The sequence below is a fragment of the Fukomys damarensis genome, unplaced genomic scaffold (genome assembly GCF_012274545.1).
Source record: "Fukomys damarensis isolate Sample0158 unplaced genomic scaffold, DMR_v1.0_HiC HiC_scaffold_9, whole genome shotgun sequence".
Taxonomy (NCBI): domain Eukaryota; kingdom Metazoa; phylum Chordata; class Mammalia; order Rodentia; family Bathyergidae; genus Fukomys; species Fukomys damarensis.
The window spans coordinates 40,966,992-40,982,747 of NW_022900921.1; the positions used below are offsets into that span (position 1 = coordinate 40,966,992).

The following is a 15,756-nucleotide window of genomic DNA, read 5'->3' on the forward strand; positions in this document are numbered from 1 at the left end:
TTTTTTTTTTTTTTTGGTGGTGGTACTAGGAATGGAACCTAGGGCCTCTGCATTGATCTAACCCCCCTCCCTTATTTTCTGAGCCACTGACACAGGGTGTTACTAAGTTGCCCAGGCTGGGCTCAAATTTATCATCCTCTCAGAGTGCTGGGATTACAGATTTGTGCCACAACACCCAGCTTGATTTGAGTAATTTTGAAGAATATCAAAAGGCTGGTGGGAGCATTAAATAAACCTTCCCAACACCTAACTCAGCACTGGTACATGCCTGGTACATCCATTGCCAGGCACACTTCTGTTGCTTCCCCACTTCCCACAGGGCAAGAGGACTCAGAAGTCCCTGGCCGCCTGTCCCTGGCCACCAGGCTCGGCAGAAGCTGGGAGTCTCACATCGAGTGAATGGCAGAGTGGCTCAGCCAGCTGCAGCCTCTTTATTAACACTCTTGTGAGGCTCCGTGGGGCTGTTCATCCTCAAGGCCAGCCTCAGGCCATCTGCTCTGCCAGTGAGTCACCAGGGACTCTGGGACTCCAAGCCCGAATCTTCTGCTTCACTGGTTTCTGCCACTCAGGCCTGACCATCCCAAGGCCTGGGGATGAGCAAGGCTCTGTCATCCATGATGAGGCCAGCATCAGGTGGAAGCAGGTAGAGAGAACTTCTCAGGTAAACTGAGAACAGCATCAAAGGCTTCCACCCAGTCATCTGTGAATATTTACAGAGGGCCTTGCGTGGGTTGGCATTTTTAATATGGGGGGCTTTTAAAATTGCCAGACATTTTCTTTTGGTGTTGGGGTTTGAACACAGGACCTCATAATGCTGAGCATGCATTTTACCACCGAGCTCACACCTCATTTTATTGAGTTATGTGTGGTAAGAAATAATACAGAGACCCCATGCCCACTAGGCCCAATGTCCCCAGTGGTAGCTTCTTAAAAAACCTGCATGATATCACTCCTGGGATGACAGTGACACAGCCAGTCTTACTCAGACCCCTTGTTTCACATGCAGGTGTGTCTGTGTGTGCACGCACATGTGTTCAGGGCTCTACAACTTGATCTCATAGAAGGAGTCACGTATCCATCACTGCAACAAGATGCACAAACACCCTACCCACAAAGGTCCCTCCTCCTGCCTCCCCCCCTTAACAATTGTTCTGCAGCTCTAAAACACTGTTGTTTCTGATTGTGTCGCACACAGCGTGCAGCCTGTGGAGCAATTCTCCCGAGATCCACCCACATCGTGGTATATCATAAGAGTCGGTGTCCTTTAACGGCCGTGAGCTCCACAGTACAGATGACCACATCTGGGATGTTTCCAGTTTGGGGCTCTCACCAGTAAAGAAGCGAGGAACACTGAGGCACAAGTTTTTGTTTGAGCATAAATTCTCATCTCCCTGGGACAAAGGGCTGAGAGTGCACTTGCTGGGCTGTGTGGTGGCCACATGTGAACTTTCCAGAGGACCTGCCAAGCTGTCCTCCTCTCTCTCTACATCCTCACCAGCATTTGGCCTTGTCATTTTTTATTTCAGCTGTGCACATAGGCAATACAGGGGTGCTCCTTACCTGCATTTCCATGACAACGGTGTTGAGCATCACTTCCGGTGCTCATTCACATCAAAGTGCCCCCTGTTGAGCCCTTCTATTGGACAGCTTGCTCTGTTGCTGTGGGGCTAGGAGTTGGGGTCTCTTGGTGACAGGCTCTGTGATGGGAAGAGAGGGTGATGCATGGCAGATACATGCCGCTATCAGAGCTGGCATCTGAGGTGGAGACACAGGGGAACAAATGTCCAGGTCAGGGAGTAGCAGGTATCCAGGCAGTGCCCGGAGAACCAGCAGAGGGAGGGAGGGGGTGGGCGGGTGAGATGGAGTCTGACCTGAAGAACAGGGGTCTGAGTGGGAGCAGGAGGAGATTTGATTCATGACCAAGCCTCCTCCCTGCTGCAGCACAGTTTCCCCCAGTGAGGGCACAGTGGGCTCCTCTTAGGTCCCTCCCTCAGAGCCTGCAAGCCTCCTGAGGCAGGAAGAGGGTGCTGGGGTGGCCATTTAACATCCCTGGCAGCTCTGTCAGACCCTGTCCCAGACAGACGGGTGTCAAATATTCATGAGGTGACCAGGCAGTCACTCTGCCCTCCTCTACCTCCCCAACAGCCCATGCCGCCCAGTCCAGGGCTGAGTTGCCCCCACCTTGGCCCATCACCTTTTCTCTCCTGTCTCTTTAGAGCCCACCACCTTCCTCACGGAGAGGGGTTGTCCCCAGCCCTGGGCCTCTAGCCAGACAGAGGGACAGACCCTGGTCTTGCGACACCACCCACCCTGCCCCTCCACAGGAAGAAAAGGACCTTGGTCCAGGAGGGACCCAGGACTTTGAACAGCTACTGTGGACATTTTAGGGGACTTGGGAGCCCCCTGAGCAGATACCTCTCCTGGGACCTGGCACCGTGGACAATCACCAAGTTACCAAGGGTTCCCAGGCTTTGGGATCAGAAGACGTGGACTGAGGGGCCTGTGGCACAGCCCCAGACTTCTCATGAACTAGTTTCCTTATCTGTAAGATGGGGTGGTCCTGCTCTCTGTGAGGGAGGTGACCGTGAGATGACTCATGGATCACATGCACTGCGGGGTCCCAGCCTGCGGGGCTGGGGGAAAGAACCACTGTGGGACAGAGCCAGGAACGCTCGCAGGGTCTCTCCCACAAGAAGCCCAGCCCTGGGGCTGAGAGAGAGTCCCTGTGTCCATCCTAGGCCCCTCCAGGGCAGCCCCTGCCAGCCAATGCCAGCACTGTTCTAGGCACAGGGATCCCAACAAATAGCTCCGGCCCTCAGTTTCTCCTTCTGGCAATTCTTCACTCACCCAGTGCAGAGCTTCAGCAAGGAATTCAGGAAACAATGAAGAGCCAGCTCCTGTCTCTCCCTTACCCGCTCCTTGAGCAAATGAAGATTTCATTCATTGAGGCCATTTGTCTGCTGAGTAAAATCTTTAATAATGGAGGAGGTGCCGCTCCAACCCAGCCTGGATAGGGTGTGTGTGTGTGTGTGTGTGTGTGTGTGTGTGTGTGTGTACCTGTATGTATGTGTGTACGCGTGTGAATGTGGACACAAGTGTACGTGCACAGGACACATCTGTGGGGTGCCCCCAGCGTTCCCCACTTTTTTTTCCATCAGGATGATCAGCCAGACCCTTGCTGCAGCTCTGGATACCCCGAAGCCCCGCATGCCAGACAAGCCTGGGAGAAAGAAGAACGGTGGGGTGCTGCTGGGGTGTGTCAGGGAGGTAGGGTAACAGCTGGGAGCCGGAGGGCTGGCAGCTGCTACCTGGGGAGACACAGAAGCAGGGCTCAGGGGTTTGGTGCTGCCCAGCCTAGGAGACTGCTGAAGGAAAGCTGAGCAGGAGGGAGACTAGCCTTGCAGCACACACATGAACAGGTTCTCTAGGGCCTATAATCCAATGAAGGCCCAGGAGGATTCCCCGCTAAATGGAGCCTGCATGAGGCAGCAGAGCACTCCACAGGTTTGGGGACATTCGTTGGCCTTTTCTCCATGCCCAGGTCCCGCAGAAGATGGGATGAGAAAGTGCGTAAAGGTCAGCAGGGAGCAGGTGGACAGCCAAAAGACTGGCTCTGACTTTGACCTTGACTCTGGAGACAGTGACTTCAAAGAGATAACGGGGAGATGAAGCTGTTATCACTCCAAACAGCCCAGCACTTTTCCAGACTGTGAGACCTCACAATCCAGAAAGACATCAGGACCCAAATGTGCCACAGATAGAACAAGCCCGGGCTACCTGTGGGCCATGACCTGGGCCACACCTGTTGCAAGGTTGTCCAGGTGGAAAAACAGGGCATAAAGGAGGCAAACGAGACACAGCAGATGCCTGGAGTGGCCACCATGGCTGATCCCTGGCAAGGAACCCTCCAGCTGCCAGCTTGAGAATGACGGGAAATGTGGGAACCATGGTTCAGAGGTCTATAATCATGTTCTAGGAGAACAGATCTTATTGCTCTAGAACCCCTCCTGCTCTTTCTGAGCTGATCACAGCTCAAACTCTGGTCTCTCCATCTCCTAACTCCCACCTGCAGCCCCCTCCATCCCCACAGTTCCTCCCACCAGGCATTCAAGCTGTTTCCAGAGCACTCTCTTGGGGAATGAGATGCTGTGACCCTGTGTGGATCCACATGGGCTCAGAGGCTCTCCCTGTTCCCACTGCAGGAGGTAACAAAGGCAGCAGATGGCAGCCTCCTGGGAGACCCTGGGCACATGCCGCTGAGCAGGAAGGAGGGCATCAAATGGCAGAGGCCGAGATTCACCCGCCAGGCCCTGATGCAGTGCTGCTTGGTCAAGTGGATCCTGTCCAGCACAGCCCCACAGGGCTCAGGTAAGGCTGTGTAGCCAGGGCCATGGGAGGGGTACAGTTCTGTCCTGAGCTCTGCCCCTTCTAAGGCCTTGGAGGGGTGCCTACTGGGTCTTGCCAGGGGAGCCCACAGGCTGATGCTGCTGTCTGGGGTGTTTCTGAGGGAGCTGGCAGCAGTGGCTCTCCTGGGCTTGGTCATGTTTGGTGTTTACCAGTGTGACAGAGCAGGAAGGGCTCCATGGTCTCTCACACCTTTTACACTCTACCTGTGCACCTATCCAAGTGTGCACACACAGACACACATCTCACATACTTGCCTGCTACTCATGCTGCATAATCACACACACCCCCACACCACACATGGGGCCTCAACACAAGGTGTGTATGTGTGTGTGCGTGTGTGTGTGTGTGTGTGTCTGCCTCCAGCTTTAAGGAAGAGCTGCATGCTTGGCCTTCAAAGCTCATCATATTTGCTGGCTTGGACACCCCAGCTGTGTGATTTCCAGGGCTTCTCCTGTCCACCAAAAGGACAGAGTCCCAGGCTCCCAGGTTCAAGGGGTCACAGGTGCACACTAAGACTCCAGTTGTGACTGGCACACCCCACGATTCCAGCATCTCCCCTTTCCCGCAGAGCCTCTACCCATTGGCTGCCTTGTCGCCCGTCCCTGGGTTCTGAAGGTGGCAGAAGCTTGCTGCATGTTCTACAGGAGAATGGAAGATTTGCCATCAGGGTGGGAAAGAAGACCAGAAGGGAGCCGTGGCATTCTGGTGTGGCAGGTCCATGTCCTCCGGGGTCTTCCTGGTGATGGAGTATTCCAGGGACCCTGGAGCAGAGCTCCCTTCCTTCCCTCAGATCTCGAGGACAACTCACCTCACCACTCTGTCCCTCTGATGTCCAGGCAGTAGCAGCTCAGGGTGGGGCTGGGGTTGCTGTGTCCCCTCGCCAAGGAGATATGCGTAGTGTGACAGAAGCCACCTTGCTGAGTGTAGGTAGACAGGGAGAAACACAGCCAGAGAGAGACAAGGCGTATCCAGGTCACCAAGGGCCTGCCCAGCTCAGGGTAGCTTCCTAGAAAAGCTTTGTCATATTAGAGTCTTGTCAAAGGCACCTCCTAGAGGGCAGGGCCAGGACTGTATGGGTGACCAGCCCAGCCTTGTGCATCCCTTGAATGGACGCATTTACCAGACCTCAGACCAGGCCACAAGCGCAGATGTGAGGAGCAGAAGAATGAAAGTCTATCTGACAGTATGGAGGAGGCATTGCAGGTCATCTCACCCCATTTTATTTAAGAGCCTGTGCACCATAGGAGAGATCCATGGTCAGCAGGCTACCCAGGGGTTGGGGCCTTAAAAGAGCTCAGAGCTGGAGCAAGCAGGTTGTGTGTCTCCCAGGGCCTCACAGAGCAAGCAGCCAAAACCCGGACGTGCTCTTCCCTTCCCAGACGCAGCTCCTGGGCCTCATTCCTCAGGCATATTCCCAAGGGTCCCTCAAGGAGGACTCTGCCAGTGTAGCCACCCAGGGCTCCATGCACGTGTGAAATACTGGCCATGCAGACAAGGTGTCTCTGTGTCTCAGGGTGCCAAGAACAATGGAGGTCATTCAGCACAGTGTCCCCACATGCTGAATAGAGGCTGGGCCACCAGATACTGTAGCCTTGTTGTTGGATTTTTCTATTCAGCAGGCATCCGGCCAGGGAGACAGATGTCTGGGTTGGCTGAGAATGAAGCCAAGGCCCAGTGCAGTGTCCAAGGCCTGGGCAAACTGGGACCTCAGCAATGAGTGGGCGGGCAGGACTCAGGAGCCTGGAGAGGTGCGGGCAAGGGCTGGACCTATGTGGCAGTGAAGGTCCCAAGATGGAGACAGAGATGGCACAAGAGGTGGGCACAGAGGGCAGGCAGGGTGGCCTAGCACCCCTAGGAGACACACCCTCTCCTCAGTCCAGGACCCTCCTATTCATTTGTGTCACCCAGGCTGGGCGGGTTCGCAGAAACTCTGGAGGACCAAGAGACCAAATGTGACAAAGCCAGGTTTCCAGAGAGATGCCACATATGCTCTGCTGCTCTGGCCCAGATGCATCTGTGTGACACAGCACCACCATCCCTGGAACGGGAGATACACCTGCCTGTAGTCGAGACCTACAGTCGCCCAGCCAACGCACCCTTTCCTGGGAGGCCCCATTCTTCCTAGGGTCCATCCACCCCATGCAGAGTCAGGATGTCACCACCATGGCAACCCTGATAGGGACAGTGGTGGCAGAAAGGTACAGGCACAGAAAGGTGACACAGTGAACAGTAATGGAATCTCAGTGTGTGGGCAGCACCCAGCTACCCCTGATGTGATGTCTATTCCAGGTGGGGTGTCAGACCAGGCACAAATGCCCACAGGCTTTCGCTGAGCAGTCACTGTCGCCACAAATACACAGGTGGACAGAGGTGGCCTAGGCTGGATGATTTGTGAGAAGTTTCTCTGGGAAGGGGTACTGTCTGTCCCCCGAGTCAAAGGGGGATTCTTGGTCACTTTTTGTTACTTAACACAATACCCAAAATGTGATGCCTTAAAATAACAGCTTTTTTATATCTGTCACTTCCGTGGGTAGGGACTTGAACAGGCCTTGTTTGGGTGGCTCTTCTACTCCACAGTAAATTGTGACCGTTTACTGTTGAGCAGAGGGGAGGAAAAATAGAATCCACTGTCCTGCGTGTCATGGCGAGAAAGCTTGGCTGTCTTTAACCCATTCCGGGGCACTGGCTCGAAGCCCAGGCTGCTGAATCCAAACGCTCCTTAGAGGTGTGTCTCCACCTTGCAGGCGTGGGGACAGCGTGGGGACAATGGGGCTCTAAGTGGGGGCCTTTGGCCAACCTCTCTGCTGGGAATGAGACCTGCACTCAGCCACAGTGATGCGTGGGACAACGTGGGCAGTGGCTGCTGTGGCCGTGACAGGACAGGTAGGCAGGGAGGTTCACATCCAGACATGTGTCAATCCCAGTGGGGAGGAACGACGGGTCCCTCCGGGATGGAAGGGCTGCAGTGAAGCCGATCTGCCACCTGCTGGCCAGAGGGGTGCTCGACAACAAGCGGTGGCCCGATTGGCGGGGGGGGGGGATGAGCTTCCTGAGTCTGTACGTGACCTAAAACAAATGACATTTTTCTTATGAGCAAGTGCAGGGTTGGCCAGTACAGGAGGCCACCTGGCAAGCACAGCACAGGCCATCGGGTCTGCTTGATTTCTGGCACCTCCGCATGTGGCCTGGGCGCCCTGAAAGAGCAATTCGTGGACCCTGGTAGTATTGCCGCCCAGTGACTTCATTACCTTTCCTCGAATCTTGTCCTTTGTGCCCCTGACCCCTGATCAAATGGTCAACAGCTCCCCAAGATCAGTGTACTTCCGGGACCCTCTTCCAAAGCGAGAAGTAGGAACACAGCATCCCGCCAACAGAGGGCACCCCTGCTCCATGTCCTTCCCTGGAGTGGCCTCCCCGTCTGCACCTCTATCCATAAAGCTTTGGGTGAATTATCCCCCTCAGTCCCAGGGGCTTCCCCCTAGCCACAGGGAGGGGCCATGCAGCAGGTACCGCAAGAGTCAGCACCCGCAGGAGTCAGCACCTGCTCACACAGCCTGCCTGTGCTTTCTGGCCCACAATTGGCACTCATGGCCACACACAACTTACAGGGTTGTTTTCTTGGCTGAATGTACCCATTGAGCTCAGAAGGACTTAGCAAGTGGCCAGGCACATACTAGATGATCCATAAATGTGGGGGCAGGGAAGGAAGTGGGGTCAACAGGCTTTCCCTTTTCCTTCTCATTATAGGGACCACCCCACCTCCTCATCCTCTACTCTAGAGAGACATCCCGCAGGGCTGGGGATGGGGTCAGAGAAAGCCAGAACCCCAGGCCCCACCCTGCCCTGTTCTGCCCAGAGCCTGGCCCTGTGTCTCCCAGGTAGAGCTGTGAGAGGAGGCTGCTTCTCACTGGCTGCAGAGGCCTGCGGACCTGTGAGGCCCCTTTGCAGTGAGATCACACCCCAAGCTGGAAATCACACCAGCATCAGCTCCTCCCAGTGCTGGGGCTGATGCCCACCCCGCTCACCCACAGGCCTGGTCCAGAAAGCTGCTGGGCTCGAAGCAGAGGGCTCTGGGTCCTGGGGTTCAGGAGCAGGGCCAGGAGAAGCAGGGGGTCCAGACAGAGGGCGAGGGGCCAGGAGGCAGATAGAGAGAGGCCAAGACACAGGCTGAGACAGAGGACAGAGCAAGAGTGGGCAAAAGGAGGGGAGGTTCCAGAAAGAGAAGGGCTCCAAGTGTCAGGCCAGGGAGGGGCCAAGGGAGGCCACTTACACTGTGACCTGAGGACAGAGCCCAGCTGAGCAGGGATGGCAGGACATGGCGAGGGTCACCACCGGCAGCTGCAGGAGGGCCAGCACAGCTGCCAGAAGCACCTGGGCGACATCATCAGCTTCTTCTTCCGCTTCATCTCTGGGAACCTGGCTCGAGGTGAGGGCAGCTCGGGTGGCCACGGGTGGCACAGGGAGAGACTGCAGGCTGACAATGGCACCTGCCTGTCTGGGCTGGGGATTGCCAGGGCAGTGCGCTGGGAACAGGACTTGTGGGACAGACGGCAACCACCCTCACAGTGCATGGCAAACGCCCGACCTGAGGGTTTAGAAGGGAGGCTGGGGAGCACCCCCAGTTTTGTGCTCCCCATCTCAGTGCTGGGGAGGAGCCAGGTATGGGGTGATGCCACAGCAGGCCGCTTCCACTCCCCACTTCTGCTCTGGCTCCTCCATTGCCCACCCAGGGCTGCACAGAACCAAGACCAAGGCTCCACTCGGGGGCACAGGCGAGGATTCTGCTTGTGGGGACCTAGGACAGAGCATGTCAAGAACTTCAGACCCAGAAAGGGGTGAGCGCCAGCAGCTGGGACCTGGCTAAGCTTCTCACCTCTTTTGTGTATCTGGAATCTGGAGGGCACCGAGGGGTGACCTGCTAACAGCTGGGGGGCTGGGCCAGGAGAGCCTGACCTGTCCCTTCTCCGGAGCTGGGGACTGTGTCCTCCACCCTGTTCCCTGTCCTGCCCAGAGCACCTAGCACAGAATGTGACCATGAAATACCTGTCAGACTGATGAACAACAAGGTAAGAACAGAAATATAACATTGAGCACGAAATGGCAATGGTTTAAAACTCCTGGACAGCGATCCTAAGTGTCTAGGGACAAAAGCACAGGATTCCACTATGACCTAGGATGGCAGAGGAAGGTCTAAGTTTGGAACAGCATGGTGGGCTCAGGGAGCTCTGGGTGGGGACCAGGGAACCCAGGGTCCCCAAACCTTCCAGTTTTTCAAAAGAAGGGGCCCTACTGGCCACGCGGCGCCCGCTGGGCCCCAGAAACTCCCGCCCGACTTTTGCAACCCCGGCCTCGGCAGAGAGGGGAGGGGGAGTGGGGCTGGGGCCAGCCCGCCGCACTTAACGAGTCTCTGTCCTCCGTCAGCTGCTGCTTCCAGGGCTCGGCGCCGCGCGGCGCCTCCTGCTGCTCCAGACGGATCTCCCGCAGCACCTTCACCATCTGCTAGTACTCCTCATCCTTCATTGAGTCCAGGCCGCTGTCCTAGCGATAGTCCAGCAAGCGCTCCTTCTTGAGTCCGTCCATGGCCCACTCCGGGACGCGCTCAGCGCGGTGCCGGGCGCGCCGTGGTCCTCGCTGTGTGTGGCGCCGGCCTCCTGGCTGTGTGTGTCACTGGCGGGCAGGACGGCCAGCTCGGGCTGTTTTAAGCTCAGCAGTGCCGCCAAGGCTCCCTAAAACCTCTGGCGGGGGAATTCTCCTGGGCGGGGTCAGGCGCGGGGAATTTCCAAGCCAGTCCGACCAGAAAAGAGAATTGGTCTCTTCCTCTGCTCAGCACCTAAACTCCCTGCAATGAGCCAGTGGAGTCATGGGCCGGGGATTTAGCTGGGTGGTTTCCCCACCTGCCTCGCAAGCTCAGGGGTCTGAGTTTGATCCCTGGTAACAAACAAACAAACAAACAAAGGTGGGGGGAATCTTGTTGCCCATGATGTCACTTAGCAGGGCCTCCAGCTGCTGAGCCCTTCCCTCCTCAGGAAGTCTTTTGGGGTAGAATTTGAAGATGGTGGGCCCTGGGCTACTTCTCAGTGCAGAGGAACACGTGGGTGGCCAGGCCTAGGACAGTGGGGTTTAGTCAAGGCCATCACCTGCTGGCTGCTCCTATAACCAGGGCTACTTGTTCCCATTCACGGTACTGTGGCTCAGAAGCTTCAGGTGTGCGGCACAGAGGGCACAAGCCACCTGCCAGGGCTCCTTGAGACCCGAGCTTGGGCCTAGGCTTGCTGGGCAACCTCTAGGCTCCTAGCTGTGGTGGGTGCTGGGGTTCCCTGAGGGGTGGGGAAGGAGGCCAGGTGGGCTGGGTCTGAATCCCAGGTGTGCCAAGAACAAGTCGGCAGCCAGTAATGTCACAAATGCCTGATGCCCATGTCCAGCACCACCCAAGGAGGCATGGTCACTGCCATCTCCCAGCCTCTCTGTCCACTCTGTAATGGCTCTCCCTGCCCTATGGATGAAATTCGGTTCAGATTTGGTCACCTCGCCAGTGCTAGCAAGTACTCAGGGAAGTCTTTCTGCCGCCAATGCCACCACCCCAGGCAGATCATGAGCTTTCCTCTCCCTAGGGGGTCTTTCTGGGAGAGGATGGAGCTTCAAGAGGGACCCCTGCTCTCTTCCTCAGGGTGCACAGGAACTCTTTCTGCCTCTGTGCCATGTGGTTGCAGGATGGTGTTCAGGCCTCACCCTGCACCCTGGCTGCCACATCTTTGCAGGTGTGGGTTGGCATCGCCAGCCTTGTGTCCCCACACTCTAGGAGATGCCCTTCCCTCAGAGAGAGATGGGGACGAAAGCCCCTAGGGGGAACACCCCAGCACATCAGCCTGCCTTTCCTCTGGATCACCAGCCTGCCCCCTCTGCAGGGTGAGTGAGGGGTGAGGGTGAGGGGTGCTGAGTCACACAGCCAGTCCCTGGCCCCTCAGTGCAACCTGCAGAGCTGGTCTTACATGGCATGTGCTGCTCTTGGCAGTTGAGACTTCTCCCCAAACAAAACAGGAAAGCCTCATCCAGCCCATGGAGAGGAGACGTGAGATCCCCACAGCAGGGGGTAAGCCCTTGCTCCCCCCATCACCCAGTTACAGAGCAGGTGCCAGACCCCAGGCTGCCAGAAGCGAGGCCAGGCAAAGAGGGGCTGGGAAGGAGGTGCAGCTGTGGTTGGCAGCAGAAACAATGATTACAAAACCAGGCACATCTGGCTTGAATTGTCAAAGCTTCAGTCTGAAGTGTTAAAAATATCATCCTCCTGCAAATAGAGTGTGTGTTGAGGTTCTGTCAAAGTGAGGGAGCTGCCGAGTGGCCCAGCTGATTAGAAGGGACAGAAACACAGATGCTTGAGAGATCAGAAGTGCATGAACAACACAGGGGAGGGGAGGCCAACAGCGCAGCCCTGCCTGGTGCAGAGGGAGGAAGAGGAGAATTTGCATCTGCGTCCTGTGCTGTTAGCCATGCCTCTGGTTTTGATGACCATGCTACGAACTTCCACTTCCAGGGCATCAGATGCCCTGGCACCCACTGGGCAACACCCTGGCAGCACCTTGGAGGGGCTACCTCTGCTGCTGTGCACCAAGCCCACCCTCGGTGGTGGAGGGCCTTGCGGGTTCTTCAGGGAGGTGGAAGGGGAGACAGGAACAGCTTCCAGATGCTCTGTGATGGGAGATGTTTTTGTGCCACACTTGGGGACACTCAGGGAAAAGCAGAAGCATGGTGGCCAAGTGAGGAGTGCTGGACTTGGAGGCTGGAGCCCATTGGCCTGGCTCATCCTCCCTGGAAAGGCTCCAAACCCTCCTGGCCTCCCTGCTCCTGGCCTCTCCCTGAAGGATTCCTCTTGGCAGGCATTCTTCTACTGTCCACCAGGGGGCAGCAGGCGCCAACCTGTTCACCTCCTGGAGTTTGTTTTTTTTTGTGTGTGTGTTTTTTTTTAATGTTGGGCATTGAACCAACAGCCTTCACACTGAGCTACATCTCTGCTCTTTTTTAATTTTTTATTTTGAAGTAGGGTCTCAGCAAGTTGCCTGGGTGGACTTGAACTTTGGTCCTCCTGTCCCAACCTCCCAAAGCCATTTTAACCTTTTAAGTCAGGGGCTCTGCATTTTGTGACTCAGCCCTTTGCACCTTTGGGACCCAGTGATCTTGCATTTCCAGGCTGCCACCTCTCCCCTGGGATGTACCCTAGCTCCTGAGGCCCAGTGTGAAACACAGGAAGGGCTGAGAGCCTTTCCCTTGCAGGCTGGCCCTCTGCCTTGTGACTCTTCAGGGGTCATTAGGGCTCAGTGTGCTGGGGAGTGGCAGTGGTCTCGTACTAAGTCACCTCAAAGACTTACAGAGGCAGGGGTGTCCCGGAATGCCACTTAGGAAGGCCTTCTGCAGTCCTCTGCAGTGCGCAGATGAGGGACAGCTTAGCAGGGCCAGGGCCTCCTGACTACGCCTGGGGGATTCAGGCTGGGGTGTGCGGGTGCTGTGACCTCATTAACAGCATTGCCCAGGTTGCCCTTGCTCCTGGCCTCCAACCCACAGGCCTCTGAAGTGAAATGAGGAAAGATGGACAAGGGACCTCAGTCAGCCAATACAATCTGTCCCTTCATTCTCTAAAATAATACTGCAGTAGTGAGGAATGTCTTTTCACAAAATTTTTGACACCCTAGATTGTTACTGAAAGATGACATTTTTATGGCCTTTTCCAATTTGAGGGAAAGTTAGGGGTTTATAAAATCCTGAAGACTGTGGAGGCAGACCCTTGCTTGGCCAAGGCTGCGCAGGCAGACTGAGGATGCTTTTGCACTGGTCCTGGCTGGCTGATGGGAACACGTCCAGGCTGGGCCCCGGGAGGACACACAGCCACCTCCTTTGTCCAAGACCCTTCCTGCAGAACATCAAGCTCAGGACTCAGCCCTAGCAGGGACCAGAAAGCTGGGGCTGGGACAGGGAGCAGCAGACAGCTCACAGTCTCTGCTCAACCAAAGGAAGAAGGGCAAGACCAGAAGGGCTCTGCCTGTAGCACAGGCCAGGGTGTGCATAAGTCCAGGAACCCATTGCTCACCTCGGTTTTGAGGAAGAAAGGGACCCAGGAAAAGGATGGATTTGCAGAAACCATGGAACCACCAGCCACCTGGGCAATTGTAGTGAGAGTCCTCGGGCCAGGCAGTAGACTCAGAGTCCGAGGAAGGCATTGTCTCCTGCCCCAGTGCTGACGGATTGCCCCACTCTGAGCACCTCTCACATCCAGAGCAAGGGGACATCTCATGAAAGGAGGGAAATAGGATAAGGAAGAGTATGCTCTGGGCCAGGCAGGTGCTGGTGGCCATGCTGTGCCCTCGGCCAGTCCTGCTAGGTGGGTGCCACCTTCATTCCCACCTTCCAGGTTTGAGGCTTAGAGAAAGAATAGTTCATTCACCCACCCATCCTGCAATCCATCCATCTAGCTATCCTTCAGTCCATCCCATCCCTCCTTTCCTCCTTCCCTCCCTCCATCCACCCATCCAGTACACGTGGATGAAGCAACCACACAAAGCATGGCATAGAGCAGGCCCTGAGGCCCCAGGGCCAGAAAAGAGCCTTCTTCCTCTCCCTCACGAGGCAGACTCCTCCGACTCTCACCCCCAGTCATGACTAGGACTTGCTGTGGCTGGACCGGGCCTGTGCTGGGATTATGGGGTCTTCTGCATCATCTAGGGGAGCAGAGGGTAGAGACCTGGGTGTAGTTCATCCCTTAGCCCCATGGGGATCTCAGACCCTCCACTGAGCTGCCATTGAGCTGCCTGGGCCTAGGAAAATGCCCACATGTGAGGTGGACTCCACCCTCTCCAGCCCAACTCCTGGCTGAGTTGTCTTGGTACTGCCGGGGAAACTGAGGCTGGACTGAGAATGTGAACTGTCTGAGGTCCTGTAGGTCTGGGGACTCCCTGGACTGTGCTCTTTCTTCTGCTTCACACAGCTGTCTCAGCTCGAGACATCTAAAGGGCCCGCTGGAGCTGGGGGCTCCTTCTCAGTACTTGCAGGAGGTGAGGAGCTGGGGGCAGCTGAGCTATTTCCAAGCACTGATCTCACAGGGGAAGTGGTTGAGCAGTTTGAGGAGGCTGATAGGAGCTGTGTGCTGGCTTAGCTCTGTGTGTGTGTGTGTGTGTGTGTGTGTGTGTGTGTGTGTGTGTGTGCAGGCACACGTGCATGCTCACCATCTTCATGTCCTCTGTGCTCGCTGCCCCTGTGTGCTGAAGAGACTGGGTGCTGTTTGTTCTCTTGGCCACATTCTCTGCCACCAGCTGCACAGCCATTAAGTCTGTCACTGGCCACATAGTAGACACTGCTCCACCCTTGGAGGGACAAGCCAAGGTCAGGCTCTGGGGTCAGCCCTCAGATGGACCCTCAGACATAGGGCTAAGGCTTGCAGTGCTCTTAATGCAGATGAAAGGGCAGGTCCAGAGGTTCCTTAAAAAAGGCAGAAGGGTCCTGGTCCCATTTCTTACCAGCCATGTGACTGGGGACAAGCTGCTTGGCCTCTCTGAGCCTTCATTTCCTCATCTCTGAAGCGGGGAGTGATGAGAGCAGAACATTGCTCTTTGAGCTGCTGTGAAATTGAATAAGATGCAGCATTTATCCCAGTATATTTGGCACTCAGCGCACACCTAGTAAATGCTGTGCCTTGGGCTTGAGGCTGAGCCACCCAGCAGCCCACGCTGCCACTGTTTCAGAGTCCATGGAGCTCTGCCACTGTGACCTGAGCAGTCTGGTGTCACTAAGGTGAGCTCCAGGTGTCTCCCTCCACTTCCTGTCACTCTCCTGCCAGGCCCTGGGGCCACACTTGCTGGGTGTGGATGGTGTCAGGCACTGCCCTGGGCACCCCTGGGGCATTGTGCAGAGGCAACCTGAAGGGCCCTTCACACAGTGCTGCTCAGGCTGCCCCAGAGCCCAGGGATGCGGGAGGGGTGGAGGCTGTGCACCCAAGAGAGTGTTGGCGTGGACCCCAGTGTCAAATTCGCAGCTGGTGCACACGGACACAAGCCCAGTAAATATTTACAACCATTATGGCGATTGATCGCCTTCGATCCTGCGCAGGGCTGTGAGGTAGCCCTGCTTACTCATGCTTTCTTAAAAACAGCTCTTGCCTCAAACGTTGTGAATAATTCAGCTCCTAATTGTCTCTGAATGCACACTTGAAAATGCCAACTCAGGGCCTTTGCCCAGCCCTGGTCCTCCTCTGTCCTTTCCGCCAGGCCCCTTGCCTCTTTTCCACCGCAGACCCAACCTCCTGTCCTATCTGCAGCCACTCTGGGAAGAAGCTGGGGACTTGTGGGTTCCTGTGTCCCTCACGTC

At 56.1% G+C, this 15,756-nt stretch overlaps 2 protein-coding genes across 8 annotated transcripts in view; one reads left to right on the forward strand and one right to left on the reverse strand.

The window, feature by feature from the left end:
• Positions 1-15,756, forward strand: part of Kcnip3 (potassium voltage-gated channel interacting protein 3) — a 77,755-nt gene that overhangs the window by 6,589 nt on the left and 55,410 nt on the right. For 2 of the 4 annotated variants that reach the window (XM_033761692.1, XM_010638150.3), the window contains exon 2: positions 4,203-4,368. In XM_033761692.1, coding sequence (XP_033617583.1) covers positions 4,203-4,368 — 166 coding nt within the window. Of the gene's footprint in view, positions 1-3,158; positions 3,239-4,202; positions 4,369-15,756 lie in introns of those variants that run through there. The other 2 variants (XM_033761693.1, XM_033761694.1) reach the window with 2 other exon arrangements.
• LOC117285383 lies at positions 1,501-10,134 on the reverse strand. Of its 4 annotated transcripts, none has more exons than XR_004516436.1 (3): positions 9,809-10,134; positions 8,678-9,423; positions 1,501-1,697 (listed from the first exon to the last, which is right to left on the reverse strand). XR_004516436.1 is itself a non-coding variant. In XM_033761699.1 (3 exons), exons 1-3 carry the CDS (start codon positions 9,901-9,903, stop codon positions 8,733-8,735), a joined length of 708 nt encoding a protein of 235 aa, XP_033617590.1. In that variant the 5' UTR covers positions 9,904-10,134; the 3' UTR covers positions 7,484-8,732. The 4 variants fall into 4 exon arrangements, 2 of the variants coding, with proteins under 2 accessions (XP_033617590.1, XP_033617589.1); XR_004516435.1 differs by lacking the exon at positions 1,501-1,697 and adding an exon at positions 7,431-7,473; XM_033761699.1 differs by lacking the exon at positions 1,501-1,697 and having other exon boundaries at positions 7,484-9,202; positions 9,281-9,423.